Here is a 26,981-nt window from a genome sequence, read left to right as displayed (position 1 = left end):
ACAGCAACCCAAACAAAAAACAAACGTTTTGAACCGCCAACTGTTCGCTTATGTATCGTTTTGCTACAATGTCACTTCTTCATAATTATATATTTTTTGTGTTTCAGATGTCTCTCCCACATACTGTATGTGTGATTCTCAGTTCCCTTTAGAGTTCTTTTGGTTTATCCATTTTGTCCATTTATTTTCCATTTCTGTTTCCTGGAGTCTCAGTCGATGTGTCATTTTACAGATCTGCTACTTTTGATACTTTGTTGTGACGCTGTAGTATGATCAAGTAGGGCATTAGTTTAAGAAAAAACACAAAAGGTTACAATACGGAGATAAGAGGTTTCTGTGTGTTCCTTAAGACCTGTCCTATCTGCTGTCTGTGAAGAAGAACGCTTTGTTCCTGAGAGACATTCTGTTATGGCGGCTGGACCATAATTCTGGGTTATGTTGAGGTTAAGACTACGTATACGTTCCTTTGGCTAACCATTGCTTCTCTTCTCTTTTTGCCAGGATGGTTCTCTGGGAAACATAGATGACCTTGCCCAAGAGTACTCAGAGTACTACAACACCTGCTTCAGTGACGTCGGCGACCGCATGGAGGAGCTACGCAAACGACGCGTCTCGCAGGAGCTCGATATGGTACTTTTTACACACACACACACACACACACACACACACACACACACACACACACACACACACACACACACACACACACACACACACATGTGCATGCGTGGTCTATATCAGTGGTTTTCAACCCCCAAATTGACACTTATTAGCCTGCGGACCACCGATTTGAAAATATATACCATGGGACCCCCATAAGAGAAGATATTTTACGGCTCTAGCAGTGATTCTCAACCATTTTCATTTCAAGGACCCCCAGTTTGACATGCATTAGGGCTACGGACCCCCATTTAATGACATTTCTATCTCTGGGACCCAATTTATATTGTAAAATCAATGTTAATCTAACTCAGAGAGTGTACAAATGGACCCTAACGGGTCCATTTGGTTCCATTTGTACACTCTCTGAGTTACAGGCACATAAGACCCTTATGATAAGGGTCCATTTGGTTCCTAAATATCATTTAGCTGGGGACCACCTGGAACCCCCTCAAGGACCACTGGTGGTCCCCGGACCACTGGTTGAGAACCACTGGTCTATATCAAAATGCTCAGGGCAAATGATAATAACAAAGTCCTTTCTCAATGAAAGAAAACCCCCCTTCCTAAAGAGTCTTGTAGCTTTATAGGGTGTAATTTCCAAAAGCCTCGCCAACAGCCTGGGAGGGCTGTCAAGTGAACGAGTGTGAGTTTTAGGCTACTTTTTCGATTTCCCTGGACCCTGAATGGGTGTCGTCGTGTTCTGGGTGTCGATGGGTGTTCAGGGGGTCCAGTCCATTCACCAGGATATAGGGTAGTGGGGCACCCCTTTGGTTGCCAAGCTGCAAGTAAAGGTATGGAAGAATGCCTCTGGTGCTGCCATAGAGGGCCATTCTGTACACACACGCACACGCACGCACACACACACACACACACACACACACACACACACACACACACACACACACACACACACACACACACACACACACACACACACACACACACACACACACACACACACACACACACACACACACACACACACACACTCTTGTACAGTTAAGAGCATGAGGATTGAAAAAAAGAGATTTGAATGCATAACTATAAATCACCCATGGCTTTGTTAATAGTGAAACATCCTTTCGTGTTTATAATATATAAAACATTTCAGCATTTTAATTCTACCAATGAGAGACGGCTTTGGCAAGAGTCGAATCTTTTATTTTACTCCGGCGAGTAGCAAACAATGTCACAATAGGCTACTGTGTGTAGCCAGAGGAAATCCAGCGTGCTCTCATACATACTAAGGTGCTACTGCAGTGGTTCTCAAACTTCTGCACCCTCAAATTTATATGTGTTTGGCCGCGGACCCCCGTATGAAAATATTTAGACAGGTATACAAGATTTGTGTGCCTGTCTATGGCTATTTGGGGGGTTCTTGCCAAGGAAAAGTTTGGGAACTCCTTAGCCTATAAGAGCTACTCTACTCAGTGCTTTGACAAGTTAACTGTGAAAAGCATAATAATAGTAATAGCTGTCAGGAGGATGCATTCAGAGCTGCCCCCCCCCAAAATACTACTATAATAGAATTGACTCAAGCGTACTGCCAAGCAGAGAGACATATTTCCTCTCATTTAATTTATCCTCAACCAAAAATACCCTTGTTCATCTTTGTCCGTCATTACATCACTGCTGACTTTCCAGCGGAGAGGTAGCAGTTAATATAGACAAGTCATTAACCCATTGAGACCTGAAGCCGATTCTACATGTCTCCTAAATCCCAACAGTTTTCTGAAAAACGTATGTTTCTATATCAGTGGTGCTCAATCTTTTTCATGTCAAGGACCCCCAAAATGATATGTATTTGGCCGCGGACCCCCATCAAAATATCTTGTTCCAGGGACCCCCCAGAAGCAAAGATTTGAGTTAAAAATGTTCGCACGATTTTTCAAAAATAGCAGATCTACAAGCTCTTAGCGCGGCACTCGGTGCCGCGCTATGAGCTTGTATATCTGCTATTTTTGAATAGCCAAAGTCTAAAATCTGTAAAGTCTAAAAAATGCGACACAGACGCGTCCCAGGTCTTAAAGGGTTAAAGGAGCTTATCTGCCTGGGCCGTTCACATGACAACCATCTGGTTTTCATTGGGTCGACTGGTAGGGCTTAAATGGTGATCGTATAGGTGATTTATGCCGCCTAATGATTGACGACAGAGATCCTGTTCTCACAGCCCTCCGGCAAAGAGTTTGCCTTAAAGCCTAAAAAGTTATGAGATAATGGATCAAACATAATGATGTATGCGTCTCTGCATCTGTTCCTACATGGTTGGTTTGTGCTCTCCTATATCCCATTAAGACCTGGAACGCATCTGTGTCCCTTTTAGATGTCTTTGGCTATTCAAAAATAGCAGATATACAAGCTCATAGCGCGGCACCGAGTGCCGCGCTATGAGCTTCTAGATCTGCTATTTTCTTATTAAATCGTGAAAGTTTGTGCAAATCTTTTTTAAAGCGATTGCTTCTGGGGATTCTACAAAATGTCTTCTAAATCTTAACAGTTTTTCTTTAAAAAAACGTTTATATATCAGTGGTTCTCTCAAACGTTTTCATGTCAAGGACCCCCAAAATGATATGTTTTTAGCCACGGACCCCCATCTCAAAATATGTTTTTTAATAATATTTTTTTTTCTTCAAAAAAATTAAGAATGGCCTCAGGCCTTAATGGGATATTTTGGGTGTTCACAGTCTTTTTTCTTCTCTTTTTTTTTTTACCCCCCTCCCTGCCATTGCTTGTCATTTTATGGTTGCTTGTGTAGATGAATAGCATTGGTTTCACCTCTCGGCACATTACGGGGTCGGGAAGGTTTCATCCTGAGGAGATAAAACTGGGGGGGGGGGGGGAGGAAGCAATCAGGGCTGGATTTACAGCCCTGGAGAGGAAGAGAACGAGAGAGAGAGAGAGAGAGAGAGGAGCTGACTGGGCAAGGAGCCTGGAGCCGCGCAGCGCGGTATAGGAGGAGGATGAGGATGTGAGCTAGAGGACGACGAAGGGCGGACGAAGAGAGGGGGAGAGAGAGAGTGTGGAGGGAGGAGAGGAGGAGGAGGAGTGTGAGAGCCTGCAGCTGTTGTCGTCCCCCCCCCCCCCTGCAAAGCTTTGGCAATGTAAGATAGGAGAGAGAGAGAAGTGTTAGGAGCAAAGGAGAGCATGCAAAAATATCTGGGGGTCAGACAACAGCTTATTCACAGCCAGCGTTGCCAGATTCTGCGAGAGAAACAAGCAACCAGGGTCTAGGAAAACCAGCCCAAAAGAAGCGACTATGGGCAACTTTAGCACTTTAACCCATTGAGACCTGAAGCCGATTTAGGAAGTCTCCTAAATCTCAACAGTATTCTGAAAAACGTATGTTTCTATATCAGTGGTGCTCAATCTTTTTCATGTCAAGGACCCCCAACATTATATGTATTTGGCTGCGGACCCCCGTCAAAATATGTTGTTCCAGAGACCCCCAGAAGCAAAGATTTGAGTTAAAAAATGTTCACTTTAAAAATATATATATTCAAAGATTTGCACACATTTAAACGATTTTTCAAAAATAGCAGATATACAAGCTCATAGCGCGGCACTCGGTGCCGCGCTATGAGCTTGTATATCTGCTATTTTTGAATAGCCCAAAGTGTAAAATAATGCTTTTTAGCTCGAATCTAAAAATGACACAGTTCCAGGTCTTAATGGGTTAACATATACATCAGCTATTTGAAAAGAGCAGATCTACAAGCTCCACAACGCGTCGCGATGCGACGCGTTGTGAGCTTGTAGATCGGCTATTTTCAAATCAAATCTTGCGGGGAAATCATAATAAGCAGACCTGGCAACCGCGTTCACACTCCCCGACAGGAACAGAAGAAGGAGGAAACCCGACATAAATCAGCTGCTACATTGATTTTTCAGGTGCCATAGCTCAGCCCTTTTCCAAAATTAGTTTTGGTTGAAATATGTCTTTTTCACTGCTGTACTGCTTTGATGACAGGGTAAAAAAAAGTAGGTTATAAGACCAAATTCTTTTGCTTTGTGCCAATAGTGTTGTAATATCATATAACTAAAGGGTTGCTTATGAACTCACTCGCCTGCCAGCTTCCATTTGCTCTGTTTTCCCCACTGGGCTTGGTGTCATGTGTCTCTAGCCTGGATACCTTCATACAGCCTGTCTTAAAAAAGTCTGTGGCACAATATCTCAATATCTGGTGGAAAACTGGCACGGGGCGAGCGAAAGAGAGTTTAACCCATTAAGACCTGGAACTGTGTCATTTTTAGATTTGAGCTAAAAAGCATTATTTTACACTTTGGGCTATTCAAAAATAGCAGATATACAAGCTCATAGCGCGGCACCGAGTGCCGCGCTACAAGCTTGTAGATCTGCTATTTTTTGAAAAATCGTGAAAATGTGTGCAAATCTTTGAATATATATATATTTTTAAAGCGAACGCTTTTAACTCAAATCTTTGCTTCTGGGGGGTCCCTGGAACAAAATATTTTGATGGGGGTCCGCGGCCAAATACATATAATTCTGAGGGTCCTTGACATGAAAAAGATTGAGCACCACTGATATAGAAACATAGGTTTTTCAGAATACTGTTGAGATTTAGGAGACATGTAGAATCGGCTTCAGGTCTCAATGGGTTAAGAAAGAAACATGGGCAGAGAAACAAACGCGGAGACAGAGAGAGAAAGAGAGATGTAGAGAGAAGGACTATTGTGTGTCTCACGAAGTGTGTCCAGAAGCCAGTGGCTGCCAGCCAGTCTCATCCAGCCATCTCCCTGAGGACCAATAGCAGTTAGAGGTAGAGAAGAAGGTCAAAATGCCAGTAAGTCCAGACGGATTGGTGTGGCATTTAGCTGGGAGTACTCTCTGGGGGGATGGATGTGGCCTTCAGGGAAAGGACCTGTCATTTCGTAAAGGACACGGCATACAGTACTTCTGCTATCAGGTCATCGCACGACTTTCCGGTTATTATTTCTCCCTCGTCTCTCTATTCTCGTTTCGTTTTCTATAGTCCTAGTTCTATTTTGAACGGTTCACGTCAATGCCAGTCCTCTCACTTCTCCTCCCCTGTTCCTGTAGCAGACTAACCCCTAGTTCGTGGCTTCTCAAAGTGGGTGCCGCGGCACCCTAGGTGTGCCTTGACACAAGTTCAGGGGTGCCTCAGAATGCTTGATAATATTTGGAATTCTTATGTAACTTCAGTTCAACCACTTAGACCAGGGGTACTCAACAACAAACCTTGAAGGTCCACAAATACGTTTTTGAATAAGACTAGGGTCCGCACATGTGCGGACCCCCGTGCGTGCGCGAAGCGGATGTTCGTGGATTCGGGTACTTTTCCCCCCGTTTTTTGTTACTTTATTCCGGTTTTAGGGTTAGGGGTAAGTTAGGGTTAAAGAAATATATATATATATCTTTAATTTTTTTAAATTATAATTTTCCCAGGGTCCGCAGAAAGGTGTCCCGCGGTCCGGTCATGGACCGCGGTCCGCCTGTAGAGTACCCCTGACTCAGACCCTCTATACTTAGTAAAACGGACCTCTGGTTAAACTGTACTTGCTGCGTTCTTTTTCAGCCTACAGTACATCAAGTCTCTTCACCAAAAATAGCCAGATCTACAAGCTCACAACGCGTCACGTTGTGACGCGTTGTGGGCTTGTAGATTGGCTATTTTTGGTGAATGTTCCCCCTAGAGTAGGAATGCTGCGGTTTAAGTGCAAACGCCAAGTATAAAAGTTTTTTCCAGTCTGTCCTAATGGAAACAAACATTCTCTCAACAAATATTTTCCTCGCGACATACTGTATCTTTGGGGGAAAGATGTACATATTTACGCACCGTTAATATGACAAAAAGGTGCTATAAATTCATGGGTGCCGTGGATGAAAAGGTTATTTACAGGGGTGACCGTAGCCAAAAATGTTTGAGAACCACCTATAGTTACTTGGTCAAAATCCGGCCAGGGGGGCAGATGGCCCTGTGGGTCAAAGTTCACATTAGCGGTGACCTTCCCCGACCACTATGGGGTAGAAGTGGAGACAGGGTTGAGCTACACATGACAGTGGGGACCGTGTGCGATAGCCTGGACTTCACGTTGAGAGAGGGCTGAAAGTTAACCTGTGAGGTTCAACTGTCGCAGAGGCTCAGAGGGCTAGTTTTGACAGACTGACCACGGGGCTAGTTTACTGTTGAACTGACCACACACGCCTAGGGATTTGCCCCCCTGAACGAATCCCACAATATCCTGTTTCACTTTCTGTTCTCTATAAAACATTCTATTGATCTAACTTCAAGGTTACAGTTTAAATGCTTTTTTTGTTAGGGTGATGTTTTTGTTTCTTTGTTTCTTTCCTTTCTTCTTTTTTTTTGGCCATAGTCTTCCTTGTTAACCCATTGAGACCTGGAACTGTCTCATTTTTAGATTTGAGCTAAAAAGCATTATTTTACACTTTGGGCTATTCAAAAATAGCAGATATACAAGCTCATAGCGCGGCACCAAGTGCCGCGCTATGAGCTTGTAGATCTGCTATTTTTGAAAATTTGTGAAAATGTGTGCAAATCTTTGAATATATATATTTTTAAAGCAAACATTTTTAACTCAAATCTTTGCTTCTGGGGGTCCCTGGAACAAAATATTTTGATGGGGGTCCGCGGCCAAATACATGTCATTTTGGGGGTCCTTGACATGAAAAAGATTGAGCACCACTGATATAGAAACATACGTTTTTCAGAAAACTGTTGGGATTTAGGAGACATGTAGAATCGGCTTCAGGTCTCAATGGGTTAAGACAAATCCTTGATCAACGTCAAAACTTCATGGGATGAAACATTGTCCTTGAGTTTTTGTTATAATTTTAACAAGACTTCCCATTCCCTACCCGGTTGGACAAGTGATGGTGATCTCTGTTTTGTTTAGAAGTGGGGCTCTCTTTAACCCATTGATACCTGGAACGCATCTGTGTCACTTTAGATGTCTTTGGCTATTCAAAAATAGCAGATATACACGCTCATAGCGCGGCACCGAGTGCCGCGCTACGAGCTTGTATATCTGCTATTTTTGAAAAATCGTGAAAATTATTTTTTTATATTTTTTTCCAAAAAACTGTTAGGATTTAGAAAATGTTTAGAAGCGGCCTCAGGTCTTAATGGGTTAACACGGCTCCATCAGGAGTCGCTGATGGAGGCTCTCTCGGCGATGGCTATCGGCGCACCCGTTTCCTGTCCAACCAATCATAAGGCTGGTCTCCTACTACGCGTCTTCATGTTAGTTCTACGGGCAGCAGGGATACAAAGGGTTAAATAAACATCCCCTTTGGGAATGAGGCCCGTGGATTATCTGCATCACGCAGTGTCTCTATTTCTTCTATAGAGAACCAGAGTTGGCTGGTTCTTATTGTAGGTATAGCTCATTGGGTCCGTGACAGTTAACCCATTGAGACCTGAAGCCGATTCTACATGTCTCCTAAATCTCAACAGTTTTCTGAAAAATGTATGTTTCTATATTAGTGGTGCTCAATCTTTTTCATGTCAAGGACCCCCAAAAATATATGTATTTGGACGAGGACCCCCATCAAAATATCTTGTTCCAGGGACCCCCCAGAAGCAACGATTTGAGTTAAAAACGTTTGCTTTGAAAATATATATATTCAAAGATTTGCACACATTTTCACGATTTTTCAAAAATAGCAGATCTACAAGCTCGTAGCGCGGCACTCGGTGCCGCGCTATGAGCTTGTATATCTGCTATTTTTGAATAGCCCAAAGTGTAAAATAATGCTTTTTAGCTCAAATCAAAAAATGACACAGTTCCAGGTCTTAATGGGTTAAGCCTTCATTTTTGGAAGTACTGGTATTGCAGTTGAAGTTGATAATTCAGCAACTTATACAAATCTTTTATTTTAGGCGACAGACCATGACGTTGTCTGGCAAGCAAAACACTTTTGATTAAGTTTGGCATTTAGTAGGAATATATAATCGGTATCGGCTGATAATTACTCTAATAAAATGAGTTATTGCATCGATCGGACAGATATCTAAATTATTCCCGATATGTTGTGCAGATATGATGACACATTAATTATATGCTTTGGGAATAGATTATAGTGTGTGATTATAGTAGGATTAATAATAAGGCCATAGCAGTATTACCATAGTTTTAGAAATCTGCATTTGCACCCAGCCTCACAGTTACAGTATAATAGTAAACCCTACTTGCAATATTGTCATGGTATTGTTCGATATGACCATGGAAATAATCGGTTATTCGATTATTGGATATATAAAATGTCAATATAGTGCATCCCTAGCATTTAAAAAATATTTTGAATTTATGTAAATGACCCCTACCTTGTGTGTGCTTATGAATGATAAAGTTTGATCCCCTGGATCAGCAGGAAAAATATTCCCTCAACACACCCACTGATGAAGTGCCCTTGAGCAAGGCACTGAACCCCCAACTGCTCAGTGGCCAACACTAGGCGAGTGTGGTTGTGCTGGGCAGCTCCCAGGTGTGAAGGTGTGTCACTGTGTGAGCGTGAAGCAGGGTGTTGATTCTCAACAAACCTACCCTGAATAACCCATTAAGACCTGAGGCGATTTTTAAAAATGTTTTCTAAATCCTAACAGTTTTTTGGAAAAAAAATATAAAAAATATTTTTTCACGATTTTTCAAAAATAGCAGATCTACAAGCTCGTAGCGTGGCACTCGGTGCCGCGCTACGAGCTAGTATATCTGCTATTTTTGAATAGCCAAAGAAATCTAAAGTGACACAGATGCGTTCCAGGTATTAATGGGATAAATGAAGTTGCACAATTTGCATATTTTAAACCTAACAATTTCCAAAACGCATCAAAATGAAATACAATTTTCATCATAAGTTGTAAAATATTTGTGGCCACTTATAGGAGGATAAATTGTATTCTTGTTCTCGTTCAGCTACTTTGCCTCTTAGAATGTTTTGCTTTAAGTGGCAATGAGGTTTTGAATGATGGGCCACTTGTTAGAGGCAACAATCATCTAGAGAGGTGAAGTTCTTGACTCTTGAATGTCAGTCATCCTGATCTCCCTTTTATGTCATCCCTCAAATCCTTAAGTGAATCACGATTGCTACTACTACTACTACTACACTACTTCTCCATTTTGAGTGCAGTTTCTGTTAAAAGCTGTAAAACCCTGCCATAAAAAGGTACAAATATTTAAATATAAAATACAGATACCATTTGTAGACCAGTTTAGTGAGTTTAGGATGAAATTACCGTAATTAAATGCCTGTAAAATCTTTGTAGTTGCTTTCTCTCTGCCTAGGCACAAAGCAACAGACCATTTATTTTAACCCTGTGGCATTCATGTGTTGGACATGTAGAGGAAAGCTTGCCAAACATGGAGAATAAGCCTACAGGGGTGATCTCAGAGGCATGCAGAGGCTTTATGGTTGGTTGGTTGAATGAATAGCCGTGGAGAAGACCCTCCAGCCAGATCAGCCAGATATTTGCATCACCTGCAGAGAACAGTGGTACATAGGGGTATTAGGGGAGGAGCAGGACATATACATTGCTATGGATCATTTGCTAATTTGTGTCTGTAGGGTAAAAAGCATGCACGTTGTTGCATGGCCTCAGGAAATCTGATGAAATGCTGGATACACAGTAAAATCCTGGGTGTTAATTCAACTCTGAAAGAGTTATAGTCCATGAGCCAGAGCCCCAAAATTGAGCAATGATTACCGAAAGAGTGGGCAAAACCATACCTATATTAAATTGTTCATAGGGTCAATATAAGTAAATAAATATATGATAAACTTTCTTAGTTATCACACATTTTGTTATTTTCCCCATACGTACATGACAGGTGAAAAAACAACATTTTGAAAATAGTTATCATAATGAAACTTCCCCAGTTTACATGCTTACATGAAGACAATGATTTATCGTATTACAAGTCTTCTGAAATTGTATATTTAAATATGCAAATTAGGCATTATATAGGAAAACATGCCCTTATTTGCATATTTAAAGAAAACCTGTAATACGATAAATCATTGTCTTCGTGTAAGTAATCAACTGGGGAAGTTTCATTATGATAACTATTTTTTTTATTTTTGTGATTTTTCACCTGTCATGTACGTATGGGGAAAATAACAAAATGTGTGATAACTATGAAAAAGCTACTCCGGTGGAAAGGTTATCATATACTTATTTACTTATATTGACCCTATGAACAATTTAATATAGGTATGATTTTGCCCACTCTTTCGGTAATGAAATCTTGTCTGTCTCATGGACTATTAGTTTAACTCTGAGAGTTAAATGAACACTCCAGATTTGTGTACTCTACAGACAGTTTAAACCCATTTCCAACCAAAGTCCTACAAGTAGTGACAGCACTACCTGGCTTTGATGAAGGGGAACAACACTTTGTCCTGGTGATCTGCTGGCCTTGGGAATCACCAGTAATGGTTTCTAGCTGAGGGGCCTGTCAGCCTGCCTTGGCTGGGGCCTCTGCAGTGCCTCCAGTTCAGACATGCTCTGGTGTTGTTTTGCCGTGAGGTTGAGGAGCAGGGTTTTGCGATGATGATGGGATAATAATGCTCGCGTGAGGTCTGCTTTGCAGAAAGTGGGTTAGTTCAACAGGTTTGGACCCTACGGCGCGTGGAAAGGCAAAAAAGCCGTGCTGCACATGCGGGCTGTTTGTTTGTCCTCTCTACCTTAACCCATTGAGACCTGAAGCCGATTCTACATGTCTCCTAAATCCCAACAGTATTCTGAAAAACGTATGTTTCTATATCAGTGGTGCTCAATCTTTTTCATGTCAAGGACCCCCAAAATTATATGTATTTGGCCGCTGACCCCCATCAAAATATGTTGTTCCAGGGACCCCAGAAGTAAAGAGTTGAGTTAAAAATGTTCGCTTTAAAACAATATATATTCAAAGATATACACACATTTTCACGATTTTTCAAAAATAGCAGATCTACAAGCTCGTAGCGCGGCACTCGGTGCCGCGCTATGAGCTTGTATATCTGCTATTTTTGAATAGCCCAAAGTGTAAAATAACGCTTTTTAGCTCAAATCTAAAAATGAGACAGTTCCAGGTCTTAATGGGTTAAAGCGCTTCCACCTAGCAGCCTAGCGCGTGCACGGCCATTTGTTGCCGTTAGATCTTCATCGTATGTACGCTGGCACGGTTCTGTTTGTTGGCCTAACCCTCGTGTAGAACTTGCTTGTATATTTACAGTTTCATTATGCTGCTTTGTTAGTCAGCACTGGAGGAGGTTGTGACCCCGCCATTTGCAATTTGTAATAACTTTGGTATTTGTCTTCAAATACCAAAACAATGACATTCCTCAAGGGATGTTGGTTTAGGAACGCCTTACGCTGTAGACGTCGGCCACTGGCGTGTGCACAGAGAAACTCATTTTCATCTCTTCTCGGACGTGCACACACAGTCACACACTCTGACTAACTCACTCAAGCCCTTCTGGAAAGGAAATGGATAGAGGTGTTACTCTGTTTGAGTAGGCTGAGAGTGTTTTTCCTATAAATGGACTAGCCCACATTTTTTTTTCCTATAAATGGACTAGCCCACATCGCAGTTCAGGGGTGGCATGGCAGACTGTGGTCGAACCCTGCTCCCCTCTGCCCAAAACCTGGATTTCCTGCTTCTGTGGGTGTGTGTGTGTGTGTGTGTGTGTGTGTGTGTGTGTGTGTGTGGTTCTAAAAGTCAGTTGGATCCAGGTCCTGTTCCTCCACTATAACCACCTCCCCGTCTTTGCATCTGGCTTTCCCGGCTGGTCCTTGTGCCATGATAATATATCTCAACACATTTGCATTAGTCACTACCTACCAACGTCAGACGCTGCCCAGCCCCCAGGGCCCACCCATACTCGCCCAGTTCGACCAGGTGGCATACTCTTGTGTTTCTACGTTTACTAAATATGCGCCTACTCATGCTGCGGCTAAGCCTGGCAGTAATACCGCTGCGGTAGCGCTCGCATATGGTTGGGTACTGCAGTTGTTTTCGTACAAAGTTGTTTCTGTTTTTCCACTCTCTGGCATAAAACTTCACACACCACTCCCTTTCATTAACCCTTTAAGACCTGAGGCAGCGTCTAAAAAAATTCAAAATCCTAAAAAAAAATCGGGAAAAAAATATAAAAAAAGAATTTTCACGATTTTTCAAAAATAGCAGATCTACAAGCTCGTAGCGCGGCACTTGGTGCCGCGCTATGAGCTTGTATATCTGCTATTTTTGAATAGCCAAAGACATCTAAAGTGTGGCATAAAACTTCACACACCACTCCCTTTCATTAACACTCTTCATTTGGTCCTGAAAACATCACTGTAGCCTCTGGATTAATGCTGGAAAGCTCTGTGGCTGTCTTCAGTTGCACAGAAGCTATACAGAAGGGTTTGATGTGTGCAGAAATCGTTTCCTTTCTCTGTCTACAGACATCGTGATCCTCATTAGACAGAACTCTCCCTCTCTGACCCCCTTCTATAAAGTCACGCATAAGCAATCAGGGAGCTACACGCGCACACACACACACACACACACACACACACACACACACACACACACACACACACACACACACACACACACACACAGCCTTGTAGACATCTACAAAGAGAAAACATGCATTCACTCATAAACACACTCATTCATGTGTGGTGATCCAGGGTAAGTAGGGCAGTATCTCAGCTGATCTCAGCACCACACTAGTTTTCAAAAGTTCACGTAAAGGATAGCATTCTCCCTGTGGGAGTGTGCAAAAGTGAAAACTAAGTTACATTTATGCATGGACACACACACACCCACACACACAACACCCACTGGTTAAACATTCTGTCTGAAACCATTTCAGAGTGGAGTTGGCTCTCACCCCCGCAGCTCAACTTCAAAACAACCCTCTTTTTTTTGTCTCCGTTATTGATGCGGCAGTCAGTCAGTCAGTCAGTCAGTCAGTCAGTCGGAGACAACAAACCCGACTTTTACCTTTTTAGGAATCATGTTTTTTCAACGTGATTGTTCTCTCCCACATCCTGAGCTTGCAACAAATTCATCTCACAGATCGGCGCTGAAAGGGAAAAGGGGATGTGGGTTTATTTGTTTGTCTTTCTTCAATCGCGCCCCCGTCCTCCTGACGCTCTCCCTCCCCTCCCCTCCCCTCTCTGAGATGGCAGGCATAGACGGGGAGAAAGAGGAGATGAGGAAGAGTAGGAGGAGGAACACAGAGACGCTTTGTGTCCTCCACTTCTCGGGCCTCTATCGGCAGAAGTGGAGGCTGTGTGTGTGTGTGTGTGTGTGTGTGTGTGTGTGTGTGTATATGCGTTGAGTGAGAGCAAGTGCGTATACGTATACGAATATGTGTGCCTTTTGTGCATGTCTGCAATGCGCGCTTGCGCGTGAGAGTCTGTCTCTGTGTGCATTAACCCATTGATACCTGGAACGCATCTGTGTCACTTTAGATGTCTTTGGCTATTCAAAAATAGCAGATATACAAGCTCATAGCGCGGCACCGAGTGCCGCGCTATGAGCTTGTAGATCTGCTATTTTTGAAAAATCGTGAACTTTTTTTTTTAAATATTTTTTTCCGAAAAACTGTTAGGATTTAGATTTTTTTTAGAAGCGGCCTCAGGTCTTAAAGGGTTAAGCATTTACCAGGCCGTATAGCGGTGGTACATCATCACTGGCAGTCTCTACAGCCAGTGGGCTCGGTGCCCATGGAGATACGCATATCACTCCCTGTCACAGCAGACTGGAGCAGTCATCAAAGAGGATCTGATAGCTTAAGACTTCAAACACCACCTTTGTGAAAGTTTGTGTGGGTGAGGGTTATGTGTGTGTGTGTGTGTGTGTGTGTGTGCGCACACATGGGGAGAGAGGGGCGCGGGGGTTGCGCGCTCTCCTGCACCTGGGTGTGTGTGGCGCCTCTACGTCTTTGTCCTTGTGTGCGTTATTATTATATGTGCACCCACATTGAATAATGTGGACACACGCATAATACTCTTTAACCCATTGAGACCTGAAGCCGATTCTACATGTCTCCTAAATCTCAACAGTTTTCTGAAAAACGTTTGTTGCTATATCAGTGGTGCTCAATCTTTTTCATGTCAAGGACCCCCAAAACTATATGTATTTGGCGGCAGACCCCCATCAAAATATTTTGTTCCAGGGACCCCCCAGAAGCAAAGATTTGAGTTAAAAATGTTTGCTTTAAAAATATATCGATTCAAAGATTTGCACACATTTTCACGATTTTTCAAAAATAGCAGATCTATAAGCTCGTAGCGCGGCACTCGGTGCCGCGCTATGAGCTTGTATATCTGCTATTTTTGAATAGCCCAAAGTGTCAAATAATGCTTTTTAGCTCAAATCTAAAAATGACACAGTTCCAGGTCTCAATGGGTTAAGCTCTGCTTGCCTATAAGGGATGGACGGCAATGTATCGTTTCACTGAAGCAGAGAAACGCATACTGTCAGCCGTAGCAAAGATTTCATCCAGCACCTTGCAGCGCAACATGCATGGACCAACCCACTGCTTTGTAGGTCTCTGTGTAAATAATGTTTTTATGACCACAGAGACAGGTACCTGCTCTCTGACTTAAGGGACTCACTGAATTCCCCTGGACGGACAAATTGTCAGGCAGCTCTTCCGCCCTCTCTTGATTTACATCCCCAAAAAAAGCTTCCGGTCCCTTTCCTCTGCTTAACTGAATGCTCTAACAGATAAATGTTGACGGGGCGCTCGCATGATGGGCTTGTTGCTTAAATGAATCTAAAGTTACTGTAAAGTTCCAAGATAAAGCCAGACTAGACTGTCTCAGTAGCGTCAGTCATGGCTGTCTGGACTCTGGTGATTACCGTTGTGATAAGTGTAGGGTTCTGGCTAATTTTGAGGCTTTTAGCCTTCTCAGCACTTGCTTAAGTGTCCTAAGAGTTACTCACATGACCTGTAGGCTATGGTCTCTTAAAGGTGTTATGTCACCTCTGACTAAGTCCCCCATAAACATCAGAGTCACTCACTACTAGCTTAACGAGGTACGTGGCTACACCCTTGTCCGAGCCCAGTTCAAGGAAATCGAGATGAAGTCATTGTGATTTGATCGATTGAATACTTTATTAGCAGTTTGAAAAACAAAAGCACAGGAAAGTACAGTTCAATACGAGGTCTGCTAAGAGGATTCTAAACCCAAGAAAGCCTATGGCTTGTTTCCATTGGGGTCCTTTGTACTCAATTCATCGAGACATTTAATGACAGACAAATAGCAAGCATGAATCTTTAAGTCCAGGTACAAACGTAAAGGCCGTTTCCTGTAGACGCCATCCTTTGCTCTGGGTGTGGTGATAAAACTGATAATAATATCATAAAAAAACACCTTCCTTTCCCTGCCCTGTGTTCTCAGATTCAGATTCATCCTTTGTGATGATGCTGCTTTGTCATCAGCCACAGCATTGTCGTCTTTACACTGATAATGCCGTACCTATACCTGCTCCATGGCTGCTTCCGCCTGGCCCCACGGTATGGAATCAGATCACTGTTCTGACTCCATGGCTGATGTTCACTGCTCGAACACCCTAGAACACCATGCGGAGCACACCAACCAATCAGCATGTCTTGTCTCTTCAGCTTTCAGATTACTCTATCTATATGTTGTGACTAGGCTGAGAGAAATTCCTGCGACTGTAGGCTTTGACCTCAGACCTCACACACACACACACGCACACGCACACGCACACACACACACACACACACACACACACACACACACACACACACACACACACACACACACACACACACACACACACACACACACACACACACACACACACACACACACACACTCATTGTCCTCATTCTCTATGTAGGGAAAGGCAAGAGTCAAGGCAAAACTGCAAACTCAAAATGATTGTGGGTGTTGCTTGAATCTTCGTTCATTCTTGTGGTTGCAAGATATCAGAATTGTGGGAGGACTCTATAAAGACCTACAGCCTTGATAGATCCACCTTTTACCTTCAGCAACTGCAGCTCTCTCCCCATTGCTTAAAGTGTACTAACTAATACAATAGCTCTCTGCTGTTGACCCTGTGCCTTGCCAGAAGTTGTTGTGAATTTCGCAGCACTCCTCTCCTCCAGTTCCCGGCCTTCCCAGAGGTGGGCTGTACATTCAGACATCTATTGGGGAGTGACTTTGACCTGCATCACCCCTGCCTCACTTGAGAGGAGGTTTTGGAACTATTCAAACACTGTCTGAACTGAAGCCTGTTCTGAATTGAGCACATATGAGCCTTTACTCCCACACGTCAGAAAACCTCAGCCTTGGCAGTCATAAAAATTTGATTCTCTCCCATATGAGAAACATCTATGTTCAGCCGAACACTTTAGACGGTTTTGTATTGTATCAAGTCAACTTTATTGTTAAAATTAACTTGATACAAAACCTTAACATCTATTGCAGCCAGGGTTGCCAGATCTGCTTATCATAATTTCCCCGCGAGATTTTATTTGAAAATAGCCGATCTACAAGCTCACAACGCTCAAAAGCTGATGTACATGTGGCCCATAGTTGCTTCTTTTGGGCTGTTTTTCCAAGACCTGTTTGCTTGTTTCTCTCACAGAATCTGGCAACACTGATTGCAGCCCCATTGAGACTGTAATTCATCCATGCTATGGCATGTATCTGGGTTCAGATCCCAATGCTCTCGCCCTGTTTATTGTCGAACTCCATTGCATAACGGATCGATTGCAAAGGGACATCTCATTTTGCTAAATGAACCCAATGACCAGATCAGTGTGTGTAGCATGAGAATATCTCTGTTGTGGCTAGCATGAGAGTAGCATATCTCTGTTGTGGCTGCCCTAATTACAAGGCCATGGACTCAGACTGAAGGAGGTAGTGGGAACTCCTTTATCAGTCAGCGGTTTTTTTTCTCACAGCTTTGGGAAGTAGATTTAAGAACTGCCCTGATGTTTGCACATCCTCAAAAGACACTCAGAATATTTAAAGGATAAAGTATTGTAATGACCTGAGGAGACTACAGACAGCTAGCCTTCATATAAACATTTCTGAGATAGCTTAGAGTAGACCCTATGAACAACTGGGATTCATGGCCAACTTCTTTGCATCGTCATAACCCTTAAAGCATTATGCAATATTATGTTCCCTTATCGCTTTGGACGTTTTGCAGTTTTCTGTTTGTAAGACTTCACCTCATCGTAGCTTACAATAAAATGAATGGTTAATAAAACAACTATTGTCATATAGGCTACATATTTATCAATATTGCAATAAGATGACCATCAAACAGTTGAGAATATGTCTATTGTGTTATAGTATATTGAGACACATGTTCATACAGGACATAATACGACGGACACTGTGTCAGCAAAGCCTGTAGAATCATCAAAGATCCTAGTCACCCCCAGCTATGTATGTATGGACTGTTTCAGATGCTACCACATGGCAAGTGGTTCCACATCCACAAGGCCAAGGTCAGTAGGCTGCCTGTAGCAGCTATACTTCCCCCCCCAGGCAATCGGGTCTTTGAATGACAAGACCAGAGTCCACGAGCAGTAAGCTCTGGAAAAGGGAATTCCCTCAGGCATTACAGCTCCATAGACCTGTTGCCTGTCTGCCTGTGTGCAAAGGCAGCTACACACACACAAGCACGTAGCACCTCTGACATACTGTACCTGCATCCATATTTAAACGCATACCACTGGCACATGACTTTTTCTTATATTAAGACTGCTCACACAAACATATGCACAGCACACATTGGATACCCCCCCCCCCCCCCCAAAACACACACATACACACGCACATACACACACAGTCTGTTGCTCTAAATAAGGTTACAGGAAAACACACACAAAACCCCACAACCATGAAAGTGCAGTGCTTTCATTATTACCAAATCCTTCTATACTATTTTTAGCATGGGGTTTCTTTGACTTTTCAGAAATCATGTGTTTTAGGTTGACATTCAAGTCCCAGATTTTGTTGTGGTTCTCCAGACCTCCTGTCTCCTTCTGTAGAAACAGTTCACACACCGCCGCATGTGGAACAGTCCCAGGCCGGCGTGGGGACAGCTGCTTTAGACATAATATGCACGCAACAGCCCTCTCTCCCTCTTTAAACTGTGAAAACAGGCTTGACAGACGTTGCTCCGAACCGGAGAAGCTCGAAAACATGTTTTCAGCCCAGAGTTGACAAACTTTGCTTTTTTTTCCTACTGCTTTTGGCCAGTGTGGTGGTTATATTAGTATTCTAAGTCGTTGCTTTGATTCTAGGCCATAACTCATATCCATTTTGGATTCGAGTTTTGTTTTTCACAGACACTGCACCCACATCGTTTGCCCTCATCTGTTGTCATTTCAGTTCTGTCAAACATGGTTAGGTATGTTATATTCTATTATACTCTGTAGAGTTGGCTCGTTAAAGTGGGGGTCCAGGGACCCTCAGGGTTCCTTGTGGGGGTTGCAATTGGACCCTTGAAGGTCTGTAACTCCGAGATTGTACAAAATTGTGGACACTCAGGGCAAAACAAAATAGCAGGAGTTCCACCGTGTGACGCAGGTGTCGTACGAGGGAGGAGCCCACAGACGTCGGTGTGTTATATTACTAGTCTCTGCCTTTTGTGATATCAGATGAGCTATTGCATTGTTGTGTTTCGCGGAAAGTCAGGTAACCACCCTGTCAGACTTATTACCTGACAGTTAAAACAAGTGTTGCCGGTTTTTCAGCGCCTCAAGCGTGACTTGACGTACTCAACACCTGTTGCAGACATTAGTGCGTCTCTGGGTGTGTTGATAATGTGTACACGTGCGTTTGTTTGTTTTTCTTGATGAGCAGGTATGTCTATCTGTGTGAACGTCTTCCATTGTTATTGCAGCCAATTAATAACCTTCACCCTGGCATCCTTATGTATGTCATTATGTCATTATCATTTCTACATTTCTCAAAGAAATGACACATTTTTTTTAAATGTTCTACATTTTTAATTGTTTTATTTTCATTTTAGAAAATAAGAGATCTATAAGCTCATTGTGCGTTGCGATGCGCAGTGAACTTGTAGATGGGCTATTTTCAAATAGCCTAAGTAGATTAAAGGCTTTAATTGGTTAACCTGTAACCAGTATTTTAAGATGTCTTTAATAAACTTAATATAAGCCTTTATTTGTAAGAGCACTTTTCAAAAAACAAGTTTACAAAGTGCTTCACAACAGTGTGGGAAAAAACGCAACAAAACACAAGACAGTTCAATTACCGCCCTTCCCTTCAGTGTTGTATGCGTAATTATTTTTTTCTGTTGTTAAACGCCAACATTTTCTCTCTCTCTCTCTCTCAGGAGAAACTGGATGCCAGCACCACCTCCTTGCAGCTCCGCTCTGAGATACAGGTGAGCAAGCATACATATAACGTATTTTTCTATATCAGTGGTGCTCAATCTTTTTCATGTCAAGGACCCCCAAAACTATATGTATTTGGCCATGGACCCCCATCTCAAAATATGTTGTTCCAGGGGGTCTCAGAAGCAAAGATTTGAGTTTAAAATGTTCGCTTTAAAAATATATATATTGAAAGATTTGCACAAATGTTCACGATTTTTCAAAAATAGCAGATATACAAGCTCATAGCGCGGCACTCGGTGCCGCGCTATGAGCTTGTAGATCTGCTATTTTTGAATAGCCAAAGTATAAAATAATGCTTTTTTAGCTCAAATCCAAAAAGTGAAATTACAAGAAGAAAGCAGTACATTTATTGTGTTTATCATTTTATTGTGTCGGAGTGACAAGGAACTTTGACTGAATCCATCTTGACAGCAGTCTCTCCTTCTCTGCCCCCCCCCCCACAGGAGTCGCTAGGCTTCAGCAGCGAGGTGTCCACACCGGAGACAGACAGAAAGTACGTATAAAGGCCCCCATTGGCGATCTATCATTGTAATGTGTGTATCGGAAAACTGTGGAACCGTGAAGCCATCCCTCTCTGCCTAAGATTGAAATGTGTGTCTGTTGCGTGTCAAAACAATGTGCAGCGCAGCCTATATCTGGGTTACATCAAATCGCATGTACATGAATCACACTTAGCCTTCGCAGTGAGTCCACGGTTGAGGAGGGTGGCGGGGGCGGGGGGGTGGAAAGATAAGCATCCACAGATGCTGCGGTCCATGTGATTGATAGGTATCTTATGTGACTGCTTGTGCAACGGGTCAGTGACCTTGCCCCATAGGAGCCTGGGGGTCAGTGTCACGGATGAAAAACTTTTAACTTCTTGGATGAATGGGGTGCTGTGTAAGTAGCCAGTGAAAACACTAAAACCTACGGAACGCTACGTCTGCGAGTCGGCCTCTGACCTTCAGTTTACATGTAGGTAAAATACACAAGTATACACAAAGACAGACAGACGGTCCGAATAAAAATGGTATGTTTTCGTGCCTAAAAAGAACACACTGATGATTATGAAGAAATCCAAATGACATGCCAATGAAACAGACCATTTTGAATGTATGCTGCACTCTGTCAATTTCCTGAAAATAGCTCTGTCACAGTGTTATGTTGTGGCAATGTGACTTGACATTTTGGCCTTATCGCCAAGTCACTTGCATGCAAGCATTCCTAATTCTCTAGACGTGATGGGTTCATATAATGGACGGTTTCTCCTGCAAGAATATAAGGACAACATGCTGTAGAATATTTCTGAAGTTGTTAGCCAGCCGAAGGCCATTGCTTACAGACGGTGGTACCGCCATTTTTAGGGTGAAATCCTCATTTATAAAACAATGTCTTTATCAGAGTCAAACCCCTCCACTGATCAACACATCAATTTGAAAGGCTAAAAGGAAGGAATTGGATGGTCAGACAGTGGAGGGCTCTTTTAGTGTTTTTGATGCCTACCACCAATACGGGTTGACTCACTACACATTACACAATAGCAAAAGAACATTTATAAACGCTAATAAGAGCAATTGACACATATTGCTGTCCTCCAGACATTTCTTTGGGTTTCACAACCCAGGGCCTCTGCAAATACTTGGATACAAATATAGTTTTTTGGTCAAATCTTTCACATACTTGGATTCAAATATTGTTTTTCGGTCAAATATTTCACATACCGTCACCATTGCACATCATTTCAAGTCTGACTCATTGGCCGGTTCCCCAGACCTGACTATCACGTACGTCCCCGCAGTGTCTGAAGGAAACCCATTGAGTGTTTCCTCTTGACCGGCCTTATAATATAACACAGCTCAGTGGTTCATTCTCTGTTCTCTGGTCCTCCATCATAGCTTCCTTCCGGGCTTTGTGTCTGCTATGGGGAGGGAGGCAGAAAGATAGGCAGGGAGAGAAAGAGTCAGTGATGATGGCCAACTGATTACAATTAAGAGCCGTGGAGGAAAGAGCAGGGTGGGGTTCCTTTTCAACTGGTTCCTGTAAGTGTGTCTACGTCGGACTCTCTCTTTCCCAGGTGTTTCGCCCAGGTGGGCGAGGCTTTGAGGTTAGGTTAAAGGGTAAGACCACTTTGGTAGAGGTTTGGGTTGTGTAGTGACCTTGCCATGATGTAACTCCAAAGGTGGGCAAGAAATCAAAAATAATTGCTCCAGTGATTAGAAATTGATAATTCAAAATATGCTCCTCATTGACTTACATTGTACGGTAAAACAGCTCTTAAAGTCACTCTTTTAGCACATAAATTAACCCAAACATAGCTGATTCAGACAATATAGAACATCACCAAACCCAGTACTGTTTTTTTTTTAATAAAAATGTCAACTTCCTGTTGATTTTACTATTTGAAGATTTGGATCCGGATCCGCCGATCCAGTCCGGGTTTTCTACTTATTAAAAATGGCAAAATCAACAGGAAGTTGACATTTTTATTTAAAAAAAAAACAGTACTGGGTTTGGTGATGTTCTATATTGTCTGAATCAGCTTTGTTTGCGTTTGTTTTTGTGCTAAAAGAGTGACTTTGAGAGCAGTTTTACTGTACAATGTAAGTCAATGAGGAGCATATTTTGAATTATCAATTTCTAATCAATGGAGCAATTATTTTTTATTTCTTGCCCACCTTTGGAGTTACATCATGGCGAGGTAACTACACAACCCAAACCTCTACCAAAGTGGTCTTGCCCTTTAAGGCGGTGGTTCCCAAACAGTGGGTCGCGGACCCACCTTAAAAAAATTCCAAAGATTATTTATTTTTTTAAATTACTCTTATCTAAATTCCATTAACAAATACATTTAAACAAAATATTTAGAAGTAGTGAAAATAGCAGATCTACAAGCTCACAACGCGTTGCATCGCGACACGTTGTGAGCTTGTAGATCGGCTATTTGCACTAGTTTGGGTCCTGGGAAGACATAAAATTTCTCTTTTGGGTCATGACCAAACAAAGTTTGGTTAAGGCATATTTTCTGTGAGGTTAGGTTTAGGCATATAACCATGCCCACTTGGGCGAAACACCAAAGAAAGAGGGAGTCCCGTGTCTGCATGGCGTGTTGTGGAGCAGAACGTGTCTCACACCAGCAGCGCCAGTGACTTCATCGTTATGTCAGGAAGTCACTGTGTAGCGACTTATGTCTCACATGGACACGCTTGAACTGCCCAAAGTTTAGCTGTCACCTGTGTGCGTTGCTGTCCTCTGCACTACCATTCAAACTGGTGGAACCGTTCAAATAGTGATTCATTTGTTCTACGTTAATTTGTAATTACACTAAAACCTCAAGTATCCCGAAAACCTCTGAAATCTGACCTACTATATCATTTTTGTTTTTATATCAAGCGTTCAGATTAAAGCAATTATTTTTATTAGGCTTGGTTCGTTGATTAGAGTTGGCCAACAGCATGCTATGTTTATCATTAATTTTGCAGTTCGAATGTACCAAGGAGCAGCACGTGCGGTTTAATGAGAAACAGGACATAATTTAGACATAGGAATGTGGCGGATTGGGAATCATTGAGCAAGATGGTGAAGTAAGGTCAAATGCCAAAGGCTCGGTTGCTGTTACATGATTAAGAATGTCCCAGGGGTACACAGTCCTTTTTTATCTCTGCCAGGCCGACGGCCCCCGTCTGTGAGTCTGTCTGCCCGCGGATAATCTCGCCAACCACTGGAACGATCAGGCCAAATGTCTTGTGCACACTGCCAGTATGCCAAATAAGTCTATCCCCTAATATCGTTCACAATTTTGAATATCGTTTTTGTGTGAAGATGTTATGGATTCATAATCTCAGATCCACAGTCCCATCGATCCACTGATGTCCAAATATGGAGTTCCTTACTGAAGTCATCGATATAAACGCCAGAGCGAGGTTCTCTGGCGGAGATGTGCGCTCCACTCAGCGTACCTCTCTAGTTTATTTTTCTTTATTTCTTTGATTTGAGTAAAATCTGGAGTGTTAATTTACCCCTGAGAGTGTAAAATGTTTTGACATTTAACTCATTAAGACCTGTAACGCATCTGTGTCACTTTAGATTTCTTTGGCTATTCAAAAATAGCAGATATACAAGCTCATAGCGCGGCACCGAGTGCCGCGCTATGAGCTTGTAGATCTGCTATTTTTGAAAAATCTTGAAATATTTTTTTGGGGATTTTTTTCAAAAAACTGTTAGGATTTAGGGAAAAAAAAGAATGGCCTCAGGTCTTAATGGGTTAAATTAACACTTATACAGTGTACTTCTTTACAGTATGTTCTTGACCATGAAGCCTGATATACACTCAGAAAATAGCCGAACTACAACCTCACGACCCGTCGCAGCCACACAGAGTTGTGAGCTTGTAAATCTGCAATTTTCAGCATGCGGCACCGTCGTATAAGTTAGGCATGACCCTGGCTTGACCCCCCCCCCCCCCCCCCCCCCCATCCCTGGTGGAATTGTCATGTTCACGTGAGCCCCATGTGCAGCATATAGGAAGCACATACCACAGACATGATCTCTTCTCCCATGGCTGTATATATACGGAGCATCGACAAGAAACCCAGAGTGATGGAAACCAGATGCCCCAAAGTAAAGCAGGATGACGTCTCTCTGCTGATTCTTAGAATACTGAAAAAGAGAGAGAGAGAGAGAAAGAGAGGGGCCCCCTAGCCCGGGGCCCCAACTGGTTTCTCTCTTCCTCCTGCCAATCTGTTTCTCTTTCTACCCTGCATGCATGTGTCAGAGACCCCCTCTCTGTCGTAAACATCCGTGTGTGCGCTCTCTCTCTCTCTCTCTCTCTCTCTCTCTCTCACACACACACAGACACACACACACACACACACACACACACACACACACACTGACTGACACACGCACGCACGCACGCACGCACGCACGCACGCACGCACGCACGCACGCACGCACGCACGCACGCACGCACGCACGCACGCACACACTCACACACACACACACACGCTCTCTAGCATCCTTTCTCAAGAAAAATTAAGTACACGCGTAAACACAGGCACACGCACAAAGTAGACCCGCATGTAAGATACTTGTGATACACCCCAAAGAAGCCCCTATATACTAGCTATTTAGGCCCATTAGTGTCTGTCACACTTGCTGCCTCCCCCTCCCCCGTCACAGAGAGACCCTCATACTCCATTGAGAGTGTTTAAGGAGTCAGAGATGGGTCACTTCCTACCTGTCTCTCAAACAATTAACCTGCTCTCTCATGTGACCTCTTCTGGACCTCTGAGACACCGTCACAGCCAGTGTTGCCAGATTCTGTGAGAGAAACAAGCAACCAGGTCTAGGAAAACCAGGCCAAAAGAAGCGACTATGGGCCACACATGAGCACTTTTAACATGTACGTCAGCTATTTGAAAACAGCAGATCTACAAGCTCACAACGCGTCGCGATGCGACGCGTTGTGAGCTTGTAGATCGGCTATTTTCAAATGAAATCTTGCAGGGACATTATAATAAGCAGATCTGGCAACCCCCAATTCATTTACCCGTACTCACGACAGTTGGCGCTCTTTCTTGTCCCACCACCTTCCGTCACATTTAGGGGTACAACAGTTGATCTATTTAATCATTATATTATATATTATATATATATTATTAATAAAATATCTGATTATGGATTTTAATAAAAATAATCGTTTTCAATTTTAGTATAGACTTTTATACAATTATTTGTTTACCAACATTGAGACTGGACGCACAGGTGATTGTTTCACACAATCAATTCTCAACGTGTTGTTTCGGGGTGCACACCCTCTTGTGTGTTGGCTAGTGCTGCGCGCCCCAGTGAGACCTGACAGAATGGGTTTCACTTGCAAACCAGTGTGACGTCGTCTGTTAAAGGGGTCTATAGCAAAAATGTTTTGCCATTTTTTCTCCCAATTGAATGTGCCTCAGGTACATAGATCTGTCATGCTCAGAGACGCTGACAGATGACAACTCCCCCACCCCCCCCCCCCCCTCTTCAACATCCCGCTTCTATTCTTCAAACACATACACACACACACACACACACACACACACACACACACACACACACACACACACACACACACACACACACACACACACACACACACACACACACACAGGCTCCCATCATCACCTCTTTCTCTGGGACAATAGCATCCACAGGAGATTACCCAGACTTCCTTTTTTGGGGGGGGACTGTGCCACCCCTCTCTGCCTCTCTCTGTCTCCATCGCCTTCTTGGCAGGGATTGGGCACGGCTCCCATTATGCATGGTATGCCATGGGGGGGGGGGGGGCAGGGGGTATACAGAGCAAGGTGTTGACAGAGCTCGCTCAGAAGACTGTGACACGTAGGAGAGGAGGTCAAGTGCAGGACTTCCTGCTTTGGATGGTGATTGATTGGTGGTTATTGTGGCAAAGGGGCTGCGACTGGCCTATCAATGCATTAAGCACCACAGACAGGGTTGCCAGATCTGCTTATTATAATTTCCCCGCAAGATTGTATTTGAAAATAGCCAATCTACAAGCTTCGCGACGCGTTGTGAGCTTGTAGATTTGCCATTTTCAAATAGCTGATGTATATGTTAAAGTGCTCATGTGGTCCGTAGTCGCTTCTTTTGGGCTGGTTTTCCTAGACCTGGTTGCTTGTTTCTCTCGCAGAATCTGGCAACACTGACCACCGAGGTAAATGGGATTTGATGAAAAGCGTTTGTATGTGTGTGAACACAAACGGACACACGCACGGATACCGCTGTGATGGTTTGTAGGGCAAAGAGAGTACATGTGCCTTGTTGATGGCGTGTTTTCTAACCACTAATAAGATGTAAATGTAGGCTATCCCATGAGAGGGGCATGTTTATGGCAACAGTACCATGTTGGAAAGCTAAACCGCGACGTCGGCATAACATTTAC

The 26,981-nt window shown here is 43.1% G+C and overlaps 1 protein-coding gene across 5 annotated transcripts in view; it reads left to right on the top strand.

The window, feature by feature from the left end:
• The window catches only part of sash1a (SAM and SH3 domain containing 1a), a 292,082-nt gene that overhangs the window by 216,364 nt on the left and 48,737 nt on the right, over positions 1-26,981 (top strand). For all 5 annotated transcript variants that reach the window (XM_084083288.1, XM_084083287.1, XM_084083290.1 and 2 more), the window contains exons 2-4: positions 502-630; positions 19,996-20,046; positions 20,503-20,552. In XM_084083288.1, the coding sequence (XP_083939414.1) occupies positions 502-630; positions 19,996-20,046; positions 20,503-20,552 (230 nt within the window). The remainder of the gene's footprint in view (positions 1-501; positions 631-19,995; positions 20,047-20,502; positions 20,553-26,981) is intronic.

The sequence above is a fragment of the Gymnoscopelus microlampas genome (assembly GCF_963454915.1).
Source record: "Gymnoscopelus microlampas genome assembly, chromosome: 16".
Classification (NCBI taxonomy): Eukaryota; Metazoa; Chordata; class Actinopteri; order Myctophiformes; family Myctophidae; genus Gymnoscopelus; species Gymnoscopelus microlampas.
The sequence above is the reverse complement of the archived record's forward strand: the minus strand, read 5'-3'. Positions and strand labels throughout refer to the sequence as shown.